The sequence below is a fragment of the Aulonocara sp. 'chitande type north' Nkhata Bay genome, linkage group LG20, assembly GCF_057382095.1.
Source record: "Aulonocara sp. 'chitande type north' Nkhata Bay isolate Kocher_YH1m ecotype deep benthic linkage group LG20, A_spYH_male_GT1.1, whole genome shotgun sequence".
NCBI classification, from domain to species: Eukaryota; Metazoa; Chordata; class Actinopteri; order Cichliformes; family Cichlidae; genus Aulonocara; species Aulonocara sp. 'chitande type north' Nkhata Bay.
Genome location: NC_141363.1, coordinates 31,696,099 through 31,715,898, shown reverse-complemented (window position 1 = coordinate 31,715,898; position 19,800 = coordinate 31,696,099). Strand labels below are relative to the sequence as shown.

The window sequence follows — 19,800 nt, the reverse complement described above, 5'->3', positions numbered from 1 at the left end:
GTGGTTTCCTTTATTTGTGTATGGTGACCACTAAATAAAGAGTTCAGCAGTTTGCTCAGATGGACTCGTGACTTGTTGAGGGTGTATACTGCCTCCTGCGTTATGACACCCAGCAAAAGCTCTACCTGCACTGCAAGGATTATTTTTTTCATAGTGTGATCTTTGCAGAATATCCACACAAAGGTAGAGCAGCAACATTCCCGAAGTTCCTTCATTTGTAGCCAGTTTATCTTTTTGTGGACTTATGAACACCTGCGTCTTTAGAAATGCAGCTGCAGCCTTTTCCAGCTTTGTGCATGTAGAACTGCACAAAACTGGAGAAAAGCTGCAGCTTTTACTTATACTTCTTCAATCCACACATCAAATTTCATTTTCATTACTTTGAAAAAGTTGTCAGTACAGATGTTAACAGCCCCTAAAAACAGTAAGGCAGGAAATGGTTACTGTTACTGACTTTTTCCCCCCCATTACAACTATTTGTGTGTGTCAGACCACATCTTATCATTTATCAGTTTGTAAATCCTGATAATCTAAGGGTTTAGAGTCGTTCACATGCATATAATACATGGACTGCGCCTGCGTGGTTTCAGGAGAAACGCCCGATTTTCTTTCTTCTTTTTTTTTTCTTCTGTTTTTGATAAGCCTGTGCGACCGTAGGCTCAACCTGATTGGGTCATTTTACAAAAAGGAAGTGAAAACATTTTGCGCTTTTCCGAGCACGATTAACTAAGGGCACGCAGGATATTTGTGGACAATGTGAAATAAGTAACTGCACACTAAACCCTTTTTACCAGCTGCAGGCCAGCTCTTACAGCGTGCGAGAGCTGGAAATGCAAAAGGTTCACTTTACATATGGACACTCGGGATTCATTTGAGAGCTCAGACGCCGCTTCCTGGTTTGTTGGACGCAAAGAGAAATAAAAGTCCGCGTGTCATTCATAAAGATAAGCCAGACTCTGCAGAGGGGCAGAAATGGATCAAGCACGACCCCAAACCACACAGGAAAGCAAGGTAAAAGAAACAAACGTGCAAAACCCCCCTCGGAATTATGAGTTACAAACTGTAAGCTGTCAAAATGCACTTCTTGTGCGCATGCTTTGAGTGTCGTAGACTCGACTGACCTTTCCTTTTTTTTTTTTATTTCCAATCATTTCCAATAAGAATAAAGGAATCAAAATGTCAGGAAATGACACAAGCAGTACTGCTGCGATATCTGAAAAACTCCAAATATAACAGGAAGGAAGACTCGTTTGTAAGCACAGGGGGCACTATTTAAAATCTTGTTAATTTTCCAGAAAGCCAGTGATACAAATAAGCGTCAATATTTTTATTTCACCTACAAGAGTCTTTTCCCCCCTTAAATGTGTGAAATGTTTGATTGAATGTGGTATAGCAAGGTTTTCCTGTCCTGATCTCAGAACTCCAAAAACGAAATCGAAAGTGTTCCGGATAGATGACATTGTGTTTAAAGCTCCGCGTGGAGATACTTAATCCATTACTATTACTTCTTCTTAGGGAGTGGCGTTTGTTACTAATAATAATAATTATCATTATTATAATCAACTTGTTTGTCCACTTAGAAAATTTAGTCACGTCAATCTCATTTTAGTATATAGATTTAATTTTAGTTAAAATGCTGCAAATATAAGAAGCTTAAATGTCAAATATTTAGGAATTTATTATTTCCCAGACTAATTCATCTCTTATAAAATCATGTCCTACTTTTATGTAACACCCTTATAACTGTGATTAACTGTGATGCTGTCTTCAGGGGTCAGTGTCACAGCGGTACAAGGAACACAGTGATGACTCCACTGACAAAAGGGCTACCGACAACACTGTGTCTCCGGCTAAGGTACATCGTGTTTAATAACAAAAACCAAAAAGCTTTATAGATTGTTCTTGTAAAACACCAGATTGTGATGACTTGGGTAACCCCTGTCAATTCAGGATGAGAAGAGGGCGATCAGAAGAGTGCGAAGTCCATCCAGACCGAGGGCATGGTTGTCCACTTCTTACAAACCAAAGTTTGCAGGGCGGTTCCACAAGCCTCGGTAAGAATGCCTAGGTGGGAACTGGGAGTACTGATACCTAGCCTGAGAATCATTTTGTCTGCTCTGACATCTTTTTTTAACCCCCTAAATGATGCAGTTTTACAAGGGATGACCATGCATTCCACAAAGCCGGCTTTGGCACCCAGCGGCACCACCACACGAGCCACTGGGCTTACGTCCACCGGAGAGATCACTTCCATTCTAAACTTCACCACATTCCACTGAAGGAAAGGGTCAGGCTGAAGGAGCAGGAGAAGGAGAAGTACAAGCGGAGAGAGAGCACCGAAGGAAGCTCATCTCCAAAGCAAGAAAACAGTAAGTTCTACAGAAGAGGTCTGTGATAATACAGACGGTTATAGCACACAAACACACTGCCTTTGTTTTATTTAAACAGTTACACAGACATAAAGTCAGGACTTGTGCAAGGTGTTTATTACATGTGAAGGTCATAAAAAATATACGTGAGGCCCATAAAGACATGTCTTAAAGACTTTGGCGTGGAACAAATTCGACTGTTATTAATAATTCAGCTTCCAGTATTCTTCTTGCTTGATTTCCATATGATGGAAATCTTAAACAAAAGCATTTTTTTTTTTTACATCTTTAAACTTTAAACTTTAGTTTGTGACTATCAGAAGGTGCGCATTAAATAACACTGATGGTAAAATACAGTGTAAGCTATGAAAGTCTGAAGTCATTACTATTTAATGTCCAAACAATCATGTTTGAAATATTGCAAACCACATGGTGTTAAGCTGTATGGATTTATTTGGAGATACTGTGGCTAATTGGGACAAAATTCTTGTAGTCAAGTGGAAAATCGCAGTCGAGGAATATGACGTTCAGCAATCGGATATCTTTAGATGTCAGCTTTCTTTATGGCCACGCCATTTATTTTCAGCACCGTCAGTGGGAGAACAGGCTCTTTTGTACTTGTAAATAGTGGTCAGGCACATGGCAGAGCTAGAAAAACACTACAAACCACTCGATGAAACAAATAACCCTCTGACACAACGAGAAATCAAGCGCTGTAAACATGAAAAAGATGTCACTGTCATTGCCTTTCCCTCCTGGATTTCTTATCATGTTCACACATAATCCACAGTGTACTGCACAAGCTGTACACGTCCCTCTTTGCACTATAAAATAACCACTGGGTGGCAGTATAGGCAAGCAGAGGCAGACGCACATATTCAGAAGCACTTTGCATTACAAATATTTGGAGGGCATTTGCTCATTGTGTATCTGCTGGTTGGTAGGTAGTCACACTCTGGTAGCAACAAACCAACGTTACATAATGCTGATAACTAAGGAACTTTTATTGGACTCAATAGATGGATTATGTCATATGGCCTGCTGACAGTGTAACTGTGTGATTTAGTTAGTCAGATAGAACAGATTAATTACTTACTTCATCATTTTGTGACATAGGAAGTAAATGGCAGAGGTTTAAAATATCTTGTGGTCATGTTCCGCTCAGTTTTAACACTAACTGTGAAGTCCACGTTTCCTGTTTTGTTGTTAGTATAAAGCGGTATGCTTTGTTTCTGTTTAACGGGTGAGCTACTGTATGTTTTTATTTTGCACGCAGGCACTGTATCTGCGTGCACACTGCAGCACTGTGGAGGTGTGTGTTTGTGTATGTGTGAGTACTGAACAGGTTTGTTTTTTGTTTTTTTTTGTTAGTGTGTGTGCGCGCGCCTGAGTGATGGTGCGATGATGGTGACTCATCGCTGATTTGTGTGTATATATGAGTGCGAGAGAGAGGAAAAAGAGAGGGAGCGACTAGCCAGCGGTATATAATGAGCCATGACAAAGCTATTGCCTCACATAGGGACGCTGCAGCCAAACAATGCAGTCCAAAATCACATAAATGTCAGCAGATTCTGCCAAAACTTTCTCTGATTCCAGATCCTGATACTTAGAACAAAAAAAACAAAACAAAGCAGAAGGAGGCATAAGAATAGCGTAAATGACGACTAAAAGATAGGGTACTCTGGGAATAGGAAAAAAAGGGGGCCCGATTTGGTATAAGATAGTGGACATAACATTTCTTTCCCCCTTCTGTTCTGTGTTGACCTCGTGTTTTTTCTGTTTTTCCAGCTACTAGACCTTTCACTTCAAGGTCCTCCTCCAGCAGAGACAAGGACATGCAGTTCACCGTAAGTTCACCTGTAAGAATGGTGCTCTGCTATATATATATATATATATATATATATATATATATATATATATATGTATATGTATATGTATATATATGTATATATATGTATATATATATATATATATATATATATATATATGTGTATATATATATATATATATATATATATATATATATATATATGTGTATATATATATATGTATGTATGTATGTATATATATATATATATATATATATATATATATATATATAAACTATTGCCACACTTACTTAATTTGTCTTTTTAAAGACTATTAATTAGCAACTGGACCAATAATGTGAAATAACTGTTGCTACCATCTCAAATGTGAGAATATTACTTATACATTTAACTTTGTTATAAATTTGGGAGTATTTTTTGAGACACAAATTAGTATTTAAAAGCGTTTTCTTGTGTTGTTTTACATTGTGAAGCGCTTGCTATTCAGTTTTTTAATATTTTGTATGTCGATTGAGTTATTACAGTCAAAACTGGCAGCTTAGTTGATAATAATGATCTAAAAAAAGAATCAATAGATTAAGCCATAGTGTGAATCTTTGGTTTTCTGTCATGTGTTTGTTGCAAATAAGGGCTTCCACTTGCAGCTCTTTTCATCATCATATTATCTGCACACCGTTTTCCTCATTAATCTCCTGCTCTACAATGCCAGAAAGAGCTGAAAAATGCACATTTTCGAAGTAAAGAGCAAGATTCCCCCCTGCCCCTGTTTATCGATCAATTAAAGTAGTAACATGTGGGTGTCCGGGTAGATGGTGTGTTTGTTTGCTCATCCAACGTGAGCTCAGGGCGTAGACTCAAATGCAGAAAGCCCAGGTGCTGCAGAAAGGCCTGAAATCAAATAGTTGCATAAATCTCTTGGCTGACCTAAGCACAGCATGGAGCAGAGCAGCACATGATGAATCACAGCTGGTTGCTGCTGCAGTGAAGTTGAAGTGAAAAGGGAAGAGGTGGAAATGTTGGTGTTTATAGACCTGTAGTTTGGGGTCACCACTTTGCAAGACTTCTGGTTAGAGGCTGTTGTTCTCTCTCTAGTGCAAGTTTCTTTGTAGATTCTTTTTTAAATTCACATTAACAGCTAATTAAGTAAAAAGCCATATACACTTGTTATGATTGAGTTTCTATCATTATATTGTCTTTTATTTATTTTTTTGGGTTGGGTGGGGAAGAAGAGCTGGGCATCACCAGAGAGACCTTTTAAAGCGACATTTAAAAAGTTACTCAACAGTCACTTGAAGTTTTGCTCTTCACTGCGTCTTTTTCTGCGGGTTGTTTAGGTAGAGTGGTGGCCCCATGATCGGAAGGTCGGGGGTTCGATTCCCCTGAACAGCTACCCTGAGGTACCCCTGAGCAAGGTACCGTCCCTACACACTGCTCCCCGGGCGCCCAATGGCTGCCCACTGCTTCACTGAGTGAATGGGTTAAATGCAGAGAGGGATTTTCCCCACGGGGACCAATAAAGTACACTTTCTTTCTTCTTAATTGTGAGTACAAGTGTGGCCATTACTGAACTGCACTTCTTTGTTGTGTATTTCTGCCCCTGAACTCAGTCAGAAGAGTTGACAAATGAAGAATTTGCTTGCCTCTGTGTTAAAAGTTAACATGTGGCGCTACGCTTTATTATCTACCGGTCATAAGCAGCTCGTTCATCATCAGTGTTTGCTTCCATGTCGTTGGCTAACTATCTGAATACTACAGCCCAACTGCTGCCTCTAATTTTCTTGTTTTTCTTCCCTTTGCTTTCTTTCTTTCTCCCTTTTATTTCAATTTCTGATTCGCCAGAGCAACAGGAATCAAAGCAGGGAGAGAGATCACAAGGGGACAAAAAGCAAAGAACGAAGCGGAGAGAGGGAGCTCCCTTCAACTGTGAGCCAGACGGCGGCACGAGACAGAGCCATCCAACAGAAGAGGAAAGAGATAGATGAGGTGGATGGAGTGCCCTTACACTCACACACACATGCACATTCACACGCACATACACGTGTTGGGAGAAGGGGTAGCTATAAACAGAAAAGTAAAGATAAGAAAAGCCGGGATTAGAGCGAGAGTGACGGAGGGAAGATCTGAGGAAAGCGCCAGGAGACGTGAGACAAGGAAAAAAGATTTGTTTGTTGTAGTATAAACATTAGTTTTGAAATGCAGAACCAGAGGCAACATGAGTCTCATTACTGGCTTCTCTTTGCCAGGCCTGACAAAGAAGGTTTTATTCACTGTTTTACATGATAGATGGTGTTATTCTTTCTCGTTATTCTTATTTTTATTTCTCTAATTGATCCTCAATGTAAAGTGAGGCCGGCTCACCTGTATCACAGGCAACGTGCTTTAATGCCGCCTTCAATGTGACAGACGTCACTTGAGGTTCTGCTTATCTGTGTTTGTATGAGAGAGTGTACGCGTGCTTCCACCCACTTGACGGAAAAGATGGCCTCTTGCTTTTCATATCTCCATGGTTGCAGGATTATAGAAGCACTGCAAGAAAAAAACAGTCTGGCAACAGGTAGCTGATGCAAAAATGTCCACAGAACTCTGTACGCACACGTGTGCGCACATATAGATTGTGAGCAGTCAGCGTGCGAGCATTTCGGTGGAATAATCCATTCAATGTAATTGAAAATGCACTCTTCCTTTCCTCCAACAATCCCACTTTGTCCCCCTCTTTGTCCTAAAACCATGATTGCATTTGTCTTTCAGGTGTACTATCAGGAGTGTGAAATGTTTGGCTTTGTAGTAAAGATGCTGATTAAAAAGGATCCATCTCTGGAGCGTCCCATCCAGTCCTCTTTACAGCAGAACCTCCGGGACATCGGCAAACGCTGCGTAGAAGCAATGGAGAAATTTATCGAGGACTACGACTCCAGGGAGCTGTCACACTGATCAGACACGCCATGCTGCCTGTGTTCTTAGTCTTTTAAAGTGCTGAGAACTTGATTTGATTTATTGCTGCTTTTGTTTTCTTATTTGTAATAATCTTGTGCATTGCTGTCTGCTGCTTGGATAATAGTCCCCTCTGTCTGCAGTGTAATTCTGAACACTGGTGAAAACGTTTTAATTATGCTTGTTATTTTGAAAATGTGCTGGTGATGATGACGATGCACTGGTTGTATTGCTTTAAAAAGGTCTCATATAGACTGAGATATATTTTGACATAATTTATTTTTGCTTGCAATAAATTTGTTTACAGCATTTTAAACATTATGTGGTCCAAAAATATGCTCAGTGATGTGTTCATGGCTATATAGATCACTTCAGGTCACAGCAGGAAATACATTAATAGGTCAGTACGTGACTTGGACACACACTATTGTTTATGGTTTCAACACCTGTAGATTCTGTGATATTTGATATAGACCAGTGTTGCTCGTCTTACAGCCTGAATCACGGCCCCTCTGCCGATCATTGTTCAGTGTACTAAATTGTGTGAAGAGGTTCAAGCTATGGATGTGTGAAAAAGAAAATAGACCCTCATTCAGTTCTAAGGTTTTACATATCAGGACATAATAATAAAAAAAAGCACCACCTAGTTTTTACCAGTTTCTAAAATTATTTAAATTTAACCTCAGAAAAATAACACATGACATAATAAACCATGTTATTATTTATTTAACAAAAATTAACCCAGAATCCAGAAGCGGTGAGTGAAAACCTGTGTGTACCATGTAATTCAGTAGTGTGTACAACCAACTTTATTAACAATAATCTGAATCTTGTTCTCTGTGACTTTGTTCAGTCTCTTATGTTGTCATGAACACTTTTTGTCCCACTCTTCGTTATAGGGTCGCTTCAGTTGATTGAGTTTCGAGGGCTGTTTTTTATATGCAGCTCTCTTAATGTCCCACCAGAGTATTTCAATCAGGTTAGATCATTGTCTTGTTGCATCACCGAAGTTGGAGCAATCTTTTGCTGTCAGACCGATGGTCTCACATTTGACTCTAGAGTACTTTGCTATTGAATGAGTTCATGGTGGACTCAGTGACTGCAAGGTTCCCACATCACGTGGCTGCAAAACAAGCTCAAATCATCACCCTTCCATCTCTGTGCCTCGAAGGTGATACGCTGCATTTGATTTTCACCAAGTATGGTGCTGTGCATTTTGGCTAACCATCTTCACTTTGGTCTTGGTCATTTGTTCCACAGGTCTTGTGGTTTGTTCACATGCAACTTTACAAATCTAGAGCTTAGATTTCTTTAAATTACTTTTTAACCTTTATTAAATAGCACAGTGACGAGAGAGAGTGTGGGGGGAAGACATGTAGCAAGGGATTGCATTCAGTCATTGCTGCACTCATATGGTCACCTGCTTCTGAGCTAAACTGTTGCCTCTCCTTTTTTATTTTTAAAGAAGTCTATTTCTACTGGCAACCTTTCTGAATGAGCCAAGCTTCAGTCTTTTTTTTTTTTTTTTTTTTAAATGTACTGTCATGAACTTTAATATTTAACAAGCTACCTGAGGTCTGAGATGTAGGTCTTGGGTTTGTTGTCATCTTTCTGATCTTTGGGTGAATTTGTTGGGAGATTCACTTGCGGGAAGACTGGTAACTCACTTGAATGTTTCCACTTTTAAAACTCCTTCTCCATGTGTACACACCTGAATGCTCCAGACTTGCAAACTGCCAAAATATCTGCTTTTATAGAAGCGCTCACACTGATTATCACACTGGCTGATGATCAGCTAATCAGCTGCATCTGATAAGCAGCACTGGCTCCTGCTTAAACTGGAAGCAGCGAGGGTATAATTTATATTTTACAGAATACTTCTTCACTACTTTGGTTTTGTTAAACAATGTTTCAGCATAATATGGTTGTATTTACCTATGTAAAACATTAAGAGTTGAAGGAAGATGTATTTTCTTTTTATCGTGACTGTATATTTGATGTAATCAAAGTATTCAAACCATTTCCAACTCAATTATAGTTGTAGCTACTAAAATTCATATACTGAATCTTATAGGTCTATTGTAAAAAACGAATGTAGTTAATAGGCCAAATTTCAGACCTTTTTATGTTAGAAATTTATTTTTTTTGTTTATTAACTGGTCCTTGTTATATTGCTGAAGTGGCCAGTGTCAAAGTATTTCTGATTTACTCTGTGACTCGAACACTGACACGGCTCAGGCTGGATTATCACTGAAGTATTGATATTCATTTAAATGTGACCAGTGACAAGAAACTGCAGCACAATAATGCAAGAGATACATTTTAACTTTTTTCCAGGCGCTAGTGTAACAGGATTAACTGTAAAATGTCGAGCTCTATATAAAGTCTTGAGTCACCCCGTTTTTGGTTTTTTTTTTTGGTTTTTTTAGATTTTGTACAGTTCTAAGATGCCTGAAAGTCAAACTTTTGTGCTTGAGTCATGAATGAGTCATGGATCAGTGGCTTAACAAACAAATAAATGAAAGAAATTCCTTTAAAAATGGTCAAGTACAAGAACTGGACTGAAGATAAAGTAGCCAATATTTAAAAAAATATGAAAGACCTTAAGAAAGCTTGGAGAACTCTTGCTCAATACCATTTCAAAAATGAAAAGAAATTCTGGCTCCTTGAAAGCAAAATATAGAGAAATGAAAGGAGGCCCCAAACTGCACAGTACTGTAGACTGAACCAAAACATTATAACCACTCAGCTCAAGTCATTACCTGGTTATAACGGCGCATTTGAAGGTCTGGAATATATTAGAAGGTAAATGAATGCTCGGTTCTCGTAGTTAACCTGTTGGATGTGCGAGAAATAAGACAGTGAACTTCTCATTTTCAGACTCCTCGGGTCGGGTCAGGACACTTGACCTGCTGTGGAAAGGCTTGTGGTGGTTATTATCTGACTGACAGTAACACTGCTGTGGAAGACACTTGATGGAACGTTTATTCAGCAGAGCTTTCCTTGCAAGGAAAGTTACTTTTTCTTTAGGAATGGTAGAATGGCTTAGTGAAACATCCTCTGAACTCAAAACCACTTTAACCAAAAAAAAATATTCCTGGTTGTTCATTGACATACACTTTATTTTCAGTATGAGACAACAACAACAAATTAACATGCAAGCCTCCCTATCTCTACATCATGTTATACAAATAATGGTTCTTTAGTTACAAAATATATAAATATTTAAGACCATATGTACAGGACATTTACATTACTACATCCATTATTAAAGTTTATTACTATATATACATCTAGTAGGTATTATTCTTTAATATTCTTATAGTTATTATTTGTGTTATCATTATTATTGTTAGTGTTATTAGTGGTAGTATTAATCAACTATAGGTAACTCTCAAAAAAACCAAAACAAAGCATGTTGCAGAAGAGAAAACGGGACCATACCTGACGTTACTGTGCCTGAATGGTCAAGGAGCAGAGGCTGTCTGGCGCTCTGTCCTTGGTGAAGCAATGGAGAGCCGGCTATGCAGAGCACAAGGTTTAAAAGACTATTTGTACAAGGTGATAACGGGGCTAGCGAGCCAACACTATATTCCAGCAGCATTTGGATTCCACTGAGGTAAACAATGACACAGCTTGGAATCTAGCACGTAGCTTGCACTATCCCAATACAATTTCTCGTTTGTCCACACAGAATAAGTTTACTGCCCAGGGCTTGGATCACTGAGCGGCGACGTGAACAGTCATGTCACTGTAGTTTGACCACTGGCCTTTTCCAGCTGGAATAGTTCAATCTCTCTGTAACATGGGGTTCACGCACAGACACGCACACATGCCATGTTATTTTACCTTGACCACAGTTTTTGTAGTTGTCAAATTCTTCAGTGCTTCCCGGTACCATCAGTTGATCTCCATCAGCGTAAACACTCCCGTTGTGTAAGCCAGCTGAGCTTCCTCTTAGGATTAGATCATTCTGTGTAGGTGTACACAAACACTACATGGTGTAGAGTTGTGTAAGCTCACAAGCACAAAAAATAGGCCTTTTTTTCCCTCTTCAACCCCACCACTCACACACAAAAGCACACACACACACACACACACACACACACACACACACACACACACACACACACACACACACACACACACACACACACACACACACACACAGAAACTCTCTATTCACTCTCACTTTCAGCTGTCTCACTCTCACCTTCCCACTCCCTCTGTTCCACCATCTCTGCTGCTTTACACCGTCTCCTTACCTTTCTCTCTTATATCTTTCACTCTCCTGCTCATCCCTCCCCAACTCCTTGCTCTATATCTACGAAATGATGCAGTTTTTGCTCTTCCTCCTCTGGCGGGTGTGCAGCTGGCCATGAATCGGTCCGTGAAGAGGTCCGTGATGGCCACCTATCCCAGAGGGACTGTAGCGATGGCGTCGCTCCTCGTTATTGATGTAGCACAGCTGCACGGGCCGAGGGATTGGTTCTCCCATAAAATAAGCCTCTTCTTCCTCAGACTCGGAGGAAGAGGAGCAGCTAGAGCACCAGGGGTCAGCAGCCTCCATGTACCCATCGCCCCAGCACGGCCCGCCCAGGCCGACAGGTTGCCAGCCAGCATTCTGCAGGGTAAGATCAGAAGTGGTGCGGGGACAGGGCCGGTGAAGCTGCTGCCTGTACCCGCCCGGGTCCAGCCCGAACAACTCCCGTGCAGCATGACCAGAGGGGAAACGATCATAATCCTCCTGAACGCGACGGTACGGCGGCTCCATCATTTGAGCAGGCCGGTCTGCCACCAGGTGCAAGGCGTTGTCAGAGCGAGAGCGGCGAGAGCGTTTGTGGTGGCGGCCACTGCGGTGCTGGCCGTTGCCGTTGTTCCCACGATGGTGTTTGCGGCGTCTGGGTTGTGGCTGCTGGTTCTGGGTCACAGATTCCTGCCCGCTTAAGCTTCGGCGGGGCATTCTGTCACTCATGGGAGCCATCCGCAGATTCCCACTGCTGCCCATCACCCCGACACGACCTTTACCATCAAAGCCGAGCGGCTGTGGGCCATCCCAGTACTGCAGTGGGTAGCCGACTCTCAGAGGGGTGTACATGTTGTTGTTGTTGTATGGGCGGGAGGAGGACAGCGATTCTGTGCTGTGGAACTGGACTGAGGAGCTGAGGGTACCCATGTTGCTCTTTTCAGACACATTTACACCTGAATCTTTACTCAGGTCAGGCATGGAAAACCTTGACAGATGCTCCTGACGCTTGCTGACTCCATCTAGAGAGTTACCTGTTACAAGAAAAAATAAAAAAATAAAATGTCATTTTTTTATATAATCTCATATAAATGACCTTAACTTTAGGCTTTTTAACCCCATACCTGTAGCATTAGACATAGTTAGGGAGTCCATGGATCCACGAGGGGTCTGTTCTAGAGGAGTGAGGGGCTCGTTAAAGCTCATGGCATTGATAGGGTTCCTCCTGGTCAGTGGGGGTCTTCCATTTCTCTGGAATCCATGCAGACTGATACTTCTCTTGTCAGAGAAACCCTGATTCTGGCTAGACATCTCATTGAAGCTCATCTGGGTGCGCAGCTTGTTGGGTCTGAACTCATCCTGGCTGTGCTGCATCCAGTTTTCATTAAAGGAGTAGCCTCTCAGGGCAGCCATAGGGGTCCTCTTGGCATTCCCTTGCTCCTTTCCCCAGGAATCAGGCCTCTTTCCTGGGTTGGCAGGACTCTGGGCTGGTGGATGAGCATTCGCATTAGGATTGTAACCTTGCCTAGCATTACACTGACCCAGCAGATGAATGGGTGTAGGGCTAGGGGAGGGATCCCGCTGAGGGCCTTCATAGGAAGGAGGGATGTAGGGGTCATCTCGGCTCATCCACACCTGGTTTAGGCTTGGGGCTCGACTTGGAGTGCGGCTAGGGGTGCGGTTAGGCGTCCTGCTTGGAGTCTGACTAGAAGTGAGGCTTAAGCGATCCATCTGACCAGAGAGGGGATCCATATCAGCAGAGAGACGGTCGGGCATCGATGGAGGAGCTGACTGGCGGGGTTCGGTGCTTCGCCTATCCTGCTCAGCATTCCTGCGCTCTTTCTTTCCGATCTTGGTGCTGTGGCGGGACTCACGTGAGCGAGCACTTTGGAAGGCAGAGTCTGAGGAGTCAGATTCCTCGGGATCCTTAATTGTTAAAATAAACAAAATATATATGTGCATAACTAGAAAACTCTTAAAAATGTATACTAATTAACAGCGGGTATATACATAACTAAATGAGGAGATGCTTCAGATGTATTTTCAGTTTCCTCACCTGTCCCGCACTGCAGGACCGTGAACAGAAAATCTGCCCCTGCTTTGGCAGGAAGGGGCGTCCAAGAAGGGAGCGCTTGCAACGGGCACAGCAAAAACATTCCTCAGTTGCATGCCAGTGCTGTCCATCATAAGTCATCTGACCTTGGTCAATGCCTTTAATAAGATGGGAACAAAAACATTTGACCATTTTTAGTATCGACACATGACGAAAAAACATCAAAAACTGATGTTAACCTTTAGCTATTAAGCAAATTTTTGTCAGATATGTTGATATGATACCTAATTTTTATCCGATATGCTGCAAGGCACTATTTACGTTATGAGCGAACAGAGCCCTTTGTCTCTTAAAGTAAAAATATTTATGATTTCATGCCCACAGATGATCACTCAGTTTGTAAGATAGCATGAATAAATTTCACCAGCACTACTCCCCAGCAAGAGGAAGCAATCATCTTTCACAGCTTCCATCTGGATACAACATGGGAGCACCCTCTGAAACACACTCTTTCACTGTTACTGAAGCTTGGGATGATAATAACTATCCGCATTTCACTGCACTGAACCCGCCTCTCCACAGCTGCGGCACACAAGGCTTCCAGAGCTGATAAGAGTCACGCTTACAATAAAGGGCTGTTGGAGTTTTTTTTTCCACGAAGCAAGTACAGGAATAGCATGTCTGTCACTCTTGATAGCAATTCATTTAGATATCAGAGGACTTGAAACAACAATGAAAGTTGTACCTATGTGTTCTCCACATGCGTCACAGTACTCTGCATAAAGGGACTCAAAGCAGTTGCAGCAGTGTGGTCGTCCATCCTTCATGATGTAGCGCTGCCCGCCAAGGGTGGTCTCACACTCGTAGCAACAGAAATGCTTCATGTGCCAGTGCCGGCCCTCCGCCTCAGTGCACTCATCAGCAAAGATGATCTATATGATTAACACATTACATTTATCAGCAAGCAGATAACACACAATATCTACATATGTTGCTATCCTGTATCTCAGGGTCCTGTATTTTATTCGTGTCACGTCCTAGAATAGGATCCTTTTTGACATACTACCCCTTAATAGGATCATCTACCTCCACATAAACTGACAGGTAGATTAGTAAACTGTTAGAAATTCCACCAAAGCGTGAGTGTTCTTAAGTGTAAAAGTCAGGCATATTTCAGCTGAATAAAAACGATGATCTAGGCATCCTTTGTGCTTGCATTTTATAATATTCATGTAATTATTTCACAAAATTACCTTATAAAGAAACTAACTTAAAAGGTATGTACGTGACATCAGATTTATATCTTCCAGTTAAAGATAATTAAACAGTTTAATCAAATAGAAATTCTCTTTCCAATACTTGCAGAGCACTGTGGCCTGACTTATTCAAGCCCGCTCACTATAAATTACAGCGGACTTTCCAAGACGTGGCAAAGACACTGAGACATCTTTTCCCTCCAGACTGATTCCAACCCCATCCAAGTCTGTGAGCATGAACCATTCAGCCATTTCCAACCCCAAAGGGCTCCAAGCCCAGACAGGCGCACCTCATCACAGGCACAGCAGCGGGGTTTCAGCCTCTCGGCATGGTGCCGGCCACAGTAGATCTTGCCATCCTGGTGGAAGTATATGAGGTCCACCAATACTTCCTCGCATGTGCCGCAGACAAAGCACTGAGGGTGCCAGCATTTTCCATGACCCGCCCTTGGTGCAAAAACTACAATGTCCCCTCCATTTATCTGACCCCCACACTGTAGGAGAGGAAAGGAAAAGAGAAGAAATAAAATTCAATGAAAAGAAACAAAATCAAATGAAAGGTACGAAAGAAAGTGAGAGAGTCAGGTAGTGTTGGAAGAAAAGGCAGACAAAGAAAGAATGAAAGCTGTAAGGTGTGAAAAGAGACAGTATTGAATATTTTCAAGACTAACATGCTTTTATGAAGGAGAATTAAAGATATTTGCTACACAGACGATGGCCCAAGTCCGGAAAAAGTAGGTCATTATGTAAGGAATGAAAAGATGTTGGTTGCGTGGTTTACCTTGTCACAGGCGGCCCCATTGATAGTTAGGGGGAAAGGACGGACATTGCCTCGGCCCAGGTTATCTTTCTTCCGTTGATTGCTGAACAGCTTAAGCTCTCGTTTCTCCTCCTCGTCCAGTGCATTACAATATCGTACCTGAAACAACACGACTCATCATTAGAGCTGAAACACCACCTAACCTCTGGAAATCATAAGAGTAAAGAAAAGCCTTCATGTATTACTCAGAATTTTGTTGTGTAGTTTTACCTCATTGTCATGTGGTGGCAACTGGTGAAGCAATTGCTTGATGCGGTATTTCTCTCCAGGGCTGTTGATATAAGGAACCTTCTCCTCTGGTAAGCAGTTATAATACTGATGCACCTGAAACAGAAAATCAAACATGTGGTTTTGCTCTTGAGTGACCTCTCAATTTCAAAATGTGTTTCAGCACATTTGACAAAAGGTAAAGTAAATATTTTCTACCCCTTTTTCAGTGTGCTTAGTCTCAACTCACCCCGATATAAATATTCTACGCGTTTTGTTACAAAATCCTTGATTATGTTAGTTGCTAACCTCATCTGTCTGCTGTTTGGTGCTCATAACAACTTGGAAAGTCGGAGAAAATGTTTCTACATAATTTGCCAAGTTCTTTACATCACACACAAAAGCATGATGGATGAAGTAAAAACATCTGTTTGGAGGTTGAAAGTTTTGATTTATGACACAAATTTGCATATTGCACACAATTCTTTTTTATTTTAATTTGCACTAAAATATAAGGTTTTGTTGGATAAGGAGTTGTTTCAGAGTTTTTCTTTGGACATTGACTGCTTTTTTTTTTACTCATTTCCAGTCCAGGTCTTGTACCTCACCATTTTAGGAGAAGTCTTTTTTGTTTGTAGAACAACTTAACACTGACCTATAAATCATTCAAGCTTAAAAAAGGGCACCCAATTCAAGGTACGAACCAGTGTTGTGTCTACACATAAAAGCAAGTTAGTGAATTGTATCATCGGGCATTTGCAGCCTGTTGCAAAAAACATCTTTAGTTAAATCTACAAAACATGCCAAAGATAACATTGTTCGACACATATTAATTGTATTTTTGCACCAACAACATGAATACCAGTTATTAGCCAAAAACTTGATCAGCATGGTGCGGTGTGTCCTTACAAAATTTGAGGAAACTGGACAAAAAAAAAACAACCACTATCCAAGAAGCTGATTAAACAAGAACTGGACTGAAAATCAGTGGCAACAGGTCTTATGGAGTGATGAATTTAAATTCAAAATTTTGCTTCAAAATGTCATCAATATCAAAAGATAGGCACCACAGTGGGCATCTACAGCCATCTTTAAAAACACAGTGGAGGTTCTGTCTTGCTTTGGGACTGCATTTTAGCCAGTGGTGCTGGGGATCTTGGCAAAACTAATGGATGAATGCAGAAAAGTACCATCCTATTTTGATCCAGCATGCAAAACAAATCTGGAAAGCATCTGGTTGGCAGCAGCTTCATTTTTCAGCATGACAATGACCCCAAACACACTGCCAAGTAATGGGTTAAAAACAAGACAAAAAATAAAACAACACAGAATGAAAAGCCTATCAGTCATGGATTGGCCTCACACACCTCAATATTATTCAAGCAGTGTGGGATGATCTTGACAGAGAATGGAGCAAAAAAGGCAGCCAATATTCAAAACAAGCTTTGAATGTCCTTCAAGAAGCCTGCTAAACTTCCCCTGCAGATTAAAGAAATTAAATGAAAGCTTGTCTAAGAGCGACTGTGTTGAAGAATAAAAGGTGTTGATACTGTATTTATGTTCTGTAAATTTATATACTGTAAAATTTACCGCATTGTTATCGAAAGAAACAATACAGTAGAGAAATGAGAAAGGAATTCCTATTCAGTGCAGCTCTGATAAGAGTAAACCACAATAGTAAAGGTGGGCAGAAAAAGAGCAAGAATAAAGCACTTATGTGATCCACTGTAAATATAAAAATATTAAATGGAAAGTACTGTACTCATTTTAAACTCCTGTTTCTGATCTTGAACTTTCATAGAGTACTTTGCATGAGTCAGTTCAAAATAATCTTTATTTAATTTAGACTTTTCCTTGATGGAACTCCTCAGTTCACTCTTCATCTAACAAACATTTTTAGTTCTGTTTCTAGTTCCTCAAAGACAACTTCCTTCTGCTCGGCTGGCACTCACAAATAGATGGTTTAAACAGCTGATGAGTTTGGGCTGCTGTGCTCACAGCTGGAACTGTGTGTCTGAGATGACCATGTCGAGGATATCTACTCTTTTTCACATCATACAGAGGTAAGAGTAGAAACCGATCGTTTAGTCTGAAGCCTGGGGTTGTGGCTTTTATAGATTACAACAATGAATTTTAAATCGTGATTGATCTGTGAATTCTAATTATAAAATTATGATAGACAGAAGAAATAACTATAATTTCTTTAGTTATGTCAAATTTAAAGTATATTTTAAAGCTGGCCTATACAATAGCATCCAAATATCCACAATTTGTTCTTTATACAAAGATAAAAGTTGGCTGTTTTAAATAATCTACATTATTTCACTGATTCATGGAAAAATTTTTATGTCTTTCCCTTGGAAGTTGGTGTCTGGAATTGAAAGTGTTCAGCACATTGAGATGTGTGCTGCTGCTGCAGGCACAACCTTGAACAGCACCAGGTTCTTTAAATTTTCAGCAGCTAATATTCGCATTGCTTAAAGGAAATCTTAAACTTGCACTGCAATTATAATTCACGATGCAGTAGCACTTGCCATCCGTGCCCTGAACCCTCTTTTGTAATTAAATGCTAGCCGATGAAACAGAGAAAAAGCCTTGAACGGTGTTTGAGAAGTAAACACTGAAAGGATAGAAAGCAATCTTGTTACTTGTCTCGGATTTTCAACAAAACAGGCTTTCAACGCAAAGTGGTTCAGTGTTCAGTGCAGTGTAAAGATCTATTTTACTGAAGTTTCTGCTCATTCAATTTACTTAATCAGTAGGGTGGAGAGTGAGGGAGAAAGGTGGTTCTTCTCCGTGTTGCCCGTCACGCTCGCTCTTTACTCTGTGCTGAGGAGGGTGACGCCGACTCTTATGAGAGCCAAAATCATTTGCCTTGAACCACTTTTCTCTGAGAACTGTCTCTCAACTGTGCAACAGGTGGACTTTAAAATATTAAGCACATCGACGAATAAGAACTTTCTTCACTCTCTTCGAAATTTCTTTGTTAATCGGGAAGCAAAAATACTTTAAATCAGGGATAAAACTTCACATTCATTCAGTGTAAAGACATTTTCTACATGTTAAACGTAGAAATGCTGCTGGAGTAAATGAATGACGACTCTTTTGGCTCAAGTTGTAAGAAATACATGTGTAAAAATGACATATGAAGCTACAGACTGTCCTGTAATTATAAAATGTAAAATTGATTTTTTTTGGTGTTATTTAATTGTTTATTACTTATTTACTTTGGTGTGTAAATAGCCAGTAGGATGCTGTTTTTAGTAGGAAATGCTGAAATTTATGCCTTCAGTTATGTCTTTCCAAAGCCGCCCAGTGGGCCAAATTGAAGTCGTTGGCGGGCTGATTTTGGTCCTCGGGCCTTAGGTTTTACATACCTGCTTTAAATGGTTTAAATGTGATCCATTTCATGCAAATTTGTATAGGAATGCAGCTTATTTTCATTACTGGTTACCATGTTAGTCATCTTGTCCAGTCCAAAAACCACAGGTAAACAGGAACAAGTGACCTTGACAATAAATGCAAAATTGATAAACTAACTAATTAAACTAGCAGTTATTCAGCTCTGAATTTACTGGAATCTCTAGCCCACCAAATCCTTTCTTTTCTTTTTTTTTTTTTCTTTTTTTAACTTGAAGCTCTTAAAGGAAGTTGTTTAGACAAAAAAAAAGCAAAAACATGTTACAACAAATATTGAAAAGATCTACTGTTAACAAAGTTCATTCCTCCCATCCAATCCTGATACAACAAAACATTTTTGAAACAGTAAATGTTTTCAGCTGGGGAATTTGAGTCCTGACAGCTTGATGAACTATGCTGCAAAATTGTGATTATCTTTTAAAATGCAAGTCTCTTTAATTGTACAGAGAGAAATCAGATGTGACGGGCTTAAAATTCATTACGTTCAAGTGTATTAAAAAAAGAAACGGGCAGCTTCAAATTGCCTGCACCTCCTGTTGGATGACAGAGGCTGCAGCCTCTTTCAGCATCCTGTCAAGATGGCTGACTGGAGAAAATGACTGTTATCAGCCCATCCTGTCATCTGTTAACAGAGTACTAGGAGGCCTGTTGCATTGGAGTCCTTCTCAT

The 19,800-nt window shown here is 40.4% G+C and overlaps 2 protein-coding genes across 3 annotated transcripts in view; one reads left to right on the top strand and one right to left on the bottom strand.

Annotated features, from left to right (window-relative positions):
* Positions 1-522: 522 nt before the first annotated feature.
* On the top strand, positions 523-9,724 carry LOC147305971 (uncharacterized). Of its 2 annotated transcripts, XM_086277120.1 has the most exons (8): positions 523-1,011; positions 1,772-1,855; positions 1,951-2,054; positions 2,152-2,369; positions 4,158-4,228; positions 5,533-5,610; positions 6,038-6,181; positions 6,947-9,724. In XM_086277120.1, exons 1-8 carry the CDS (start codon positions 973-975, stop codon positions 7,127-7,129), a joined length of 921 nt encoding a protein of 306 aa, XP_086133246.1. In that variant the 5' UTR covers positions 523-972; the 3' UTR covers positions 7,130-9,724. The 2 variants fall into 2 exon arrangements, with proteins under 2 accessions (XP_086133246.1, XP_086133245.1); XM_086277119.1 differs by lacking the exon at positions 5,533-5,610 and having other exon boundaries at positions 612-1,011; positions 4,158-4,216; positions 6,947-9,722.
* The window catches only part of LOC147305970 (prickle-like protein 2), a 37,020-nt gene continuing 26,749 nt past the window's right edge, over positions 9,530-19,800 (bottom strand). The window contains exons 3-9 of the mRNA XM_086277117.1: positions 15,715-15,828; positions 15,466-15,603; positions 14,975-15,178; positions 14,174-14,360; positions 13,432-13,586; positions 12,500-13,301; positions 9,530-12,409 (exon numbers count right to left, since the gene is read on the bottom strand). Of these exons, the coding sequence (XP_086133243.1) occupies positions 11,454-12,409; positions 12,500-13,301; positions 13,432-13,586; positions 14,174-14,360; positions 14,975-15,178; positions 15,466-15,603; positions 15,715-15,828 (2,556 nt within the window). The 3' untranslated portion in view covers positions 9,530-11,453. The remainder of the gene's footprint in view (positions 12,410-12,499; positions 13,302-13,431; positions 13,587-14,173; positions 14,361-14,974; positions 15,179-15,465; positions 15,604-15,714; positions 15,829-19,800) is intronic.

Coding starts and splice junctions, on each gene's coding strand:
- LOC147305971 (XM_086277120.1), top strand. CDS start 973: ATGGATCAAGCACGACCCCAAACCACACAGGAAAGCAAG. Junction 2,055..2,151: donor GGGCGGTTCCACAAGCCTCG/GTAAGAATGCCT, acceptor TAAATGATGCAG/TTTTACAAGGGATGACCATG. Junction 2,370..4,157: donor ATCTCCAAAGCAAGAAAACA/GTAAGTTCTACA, acceptor CTGTTTTTCCAG/CTACTAGACCTTTCACTTCA.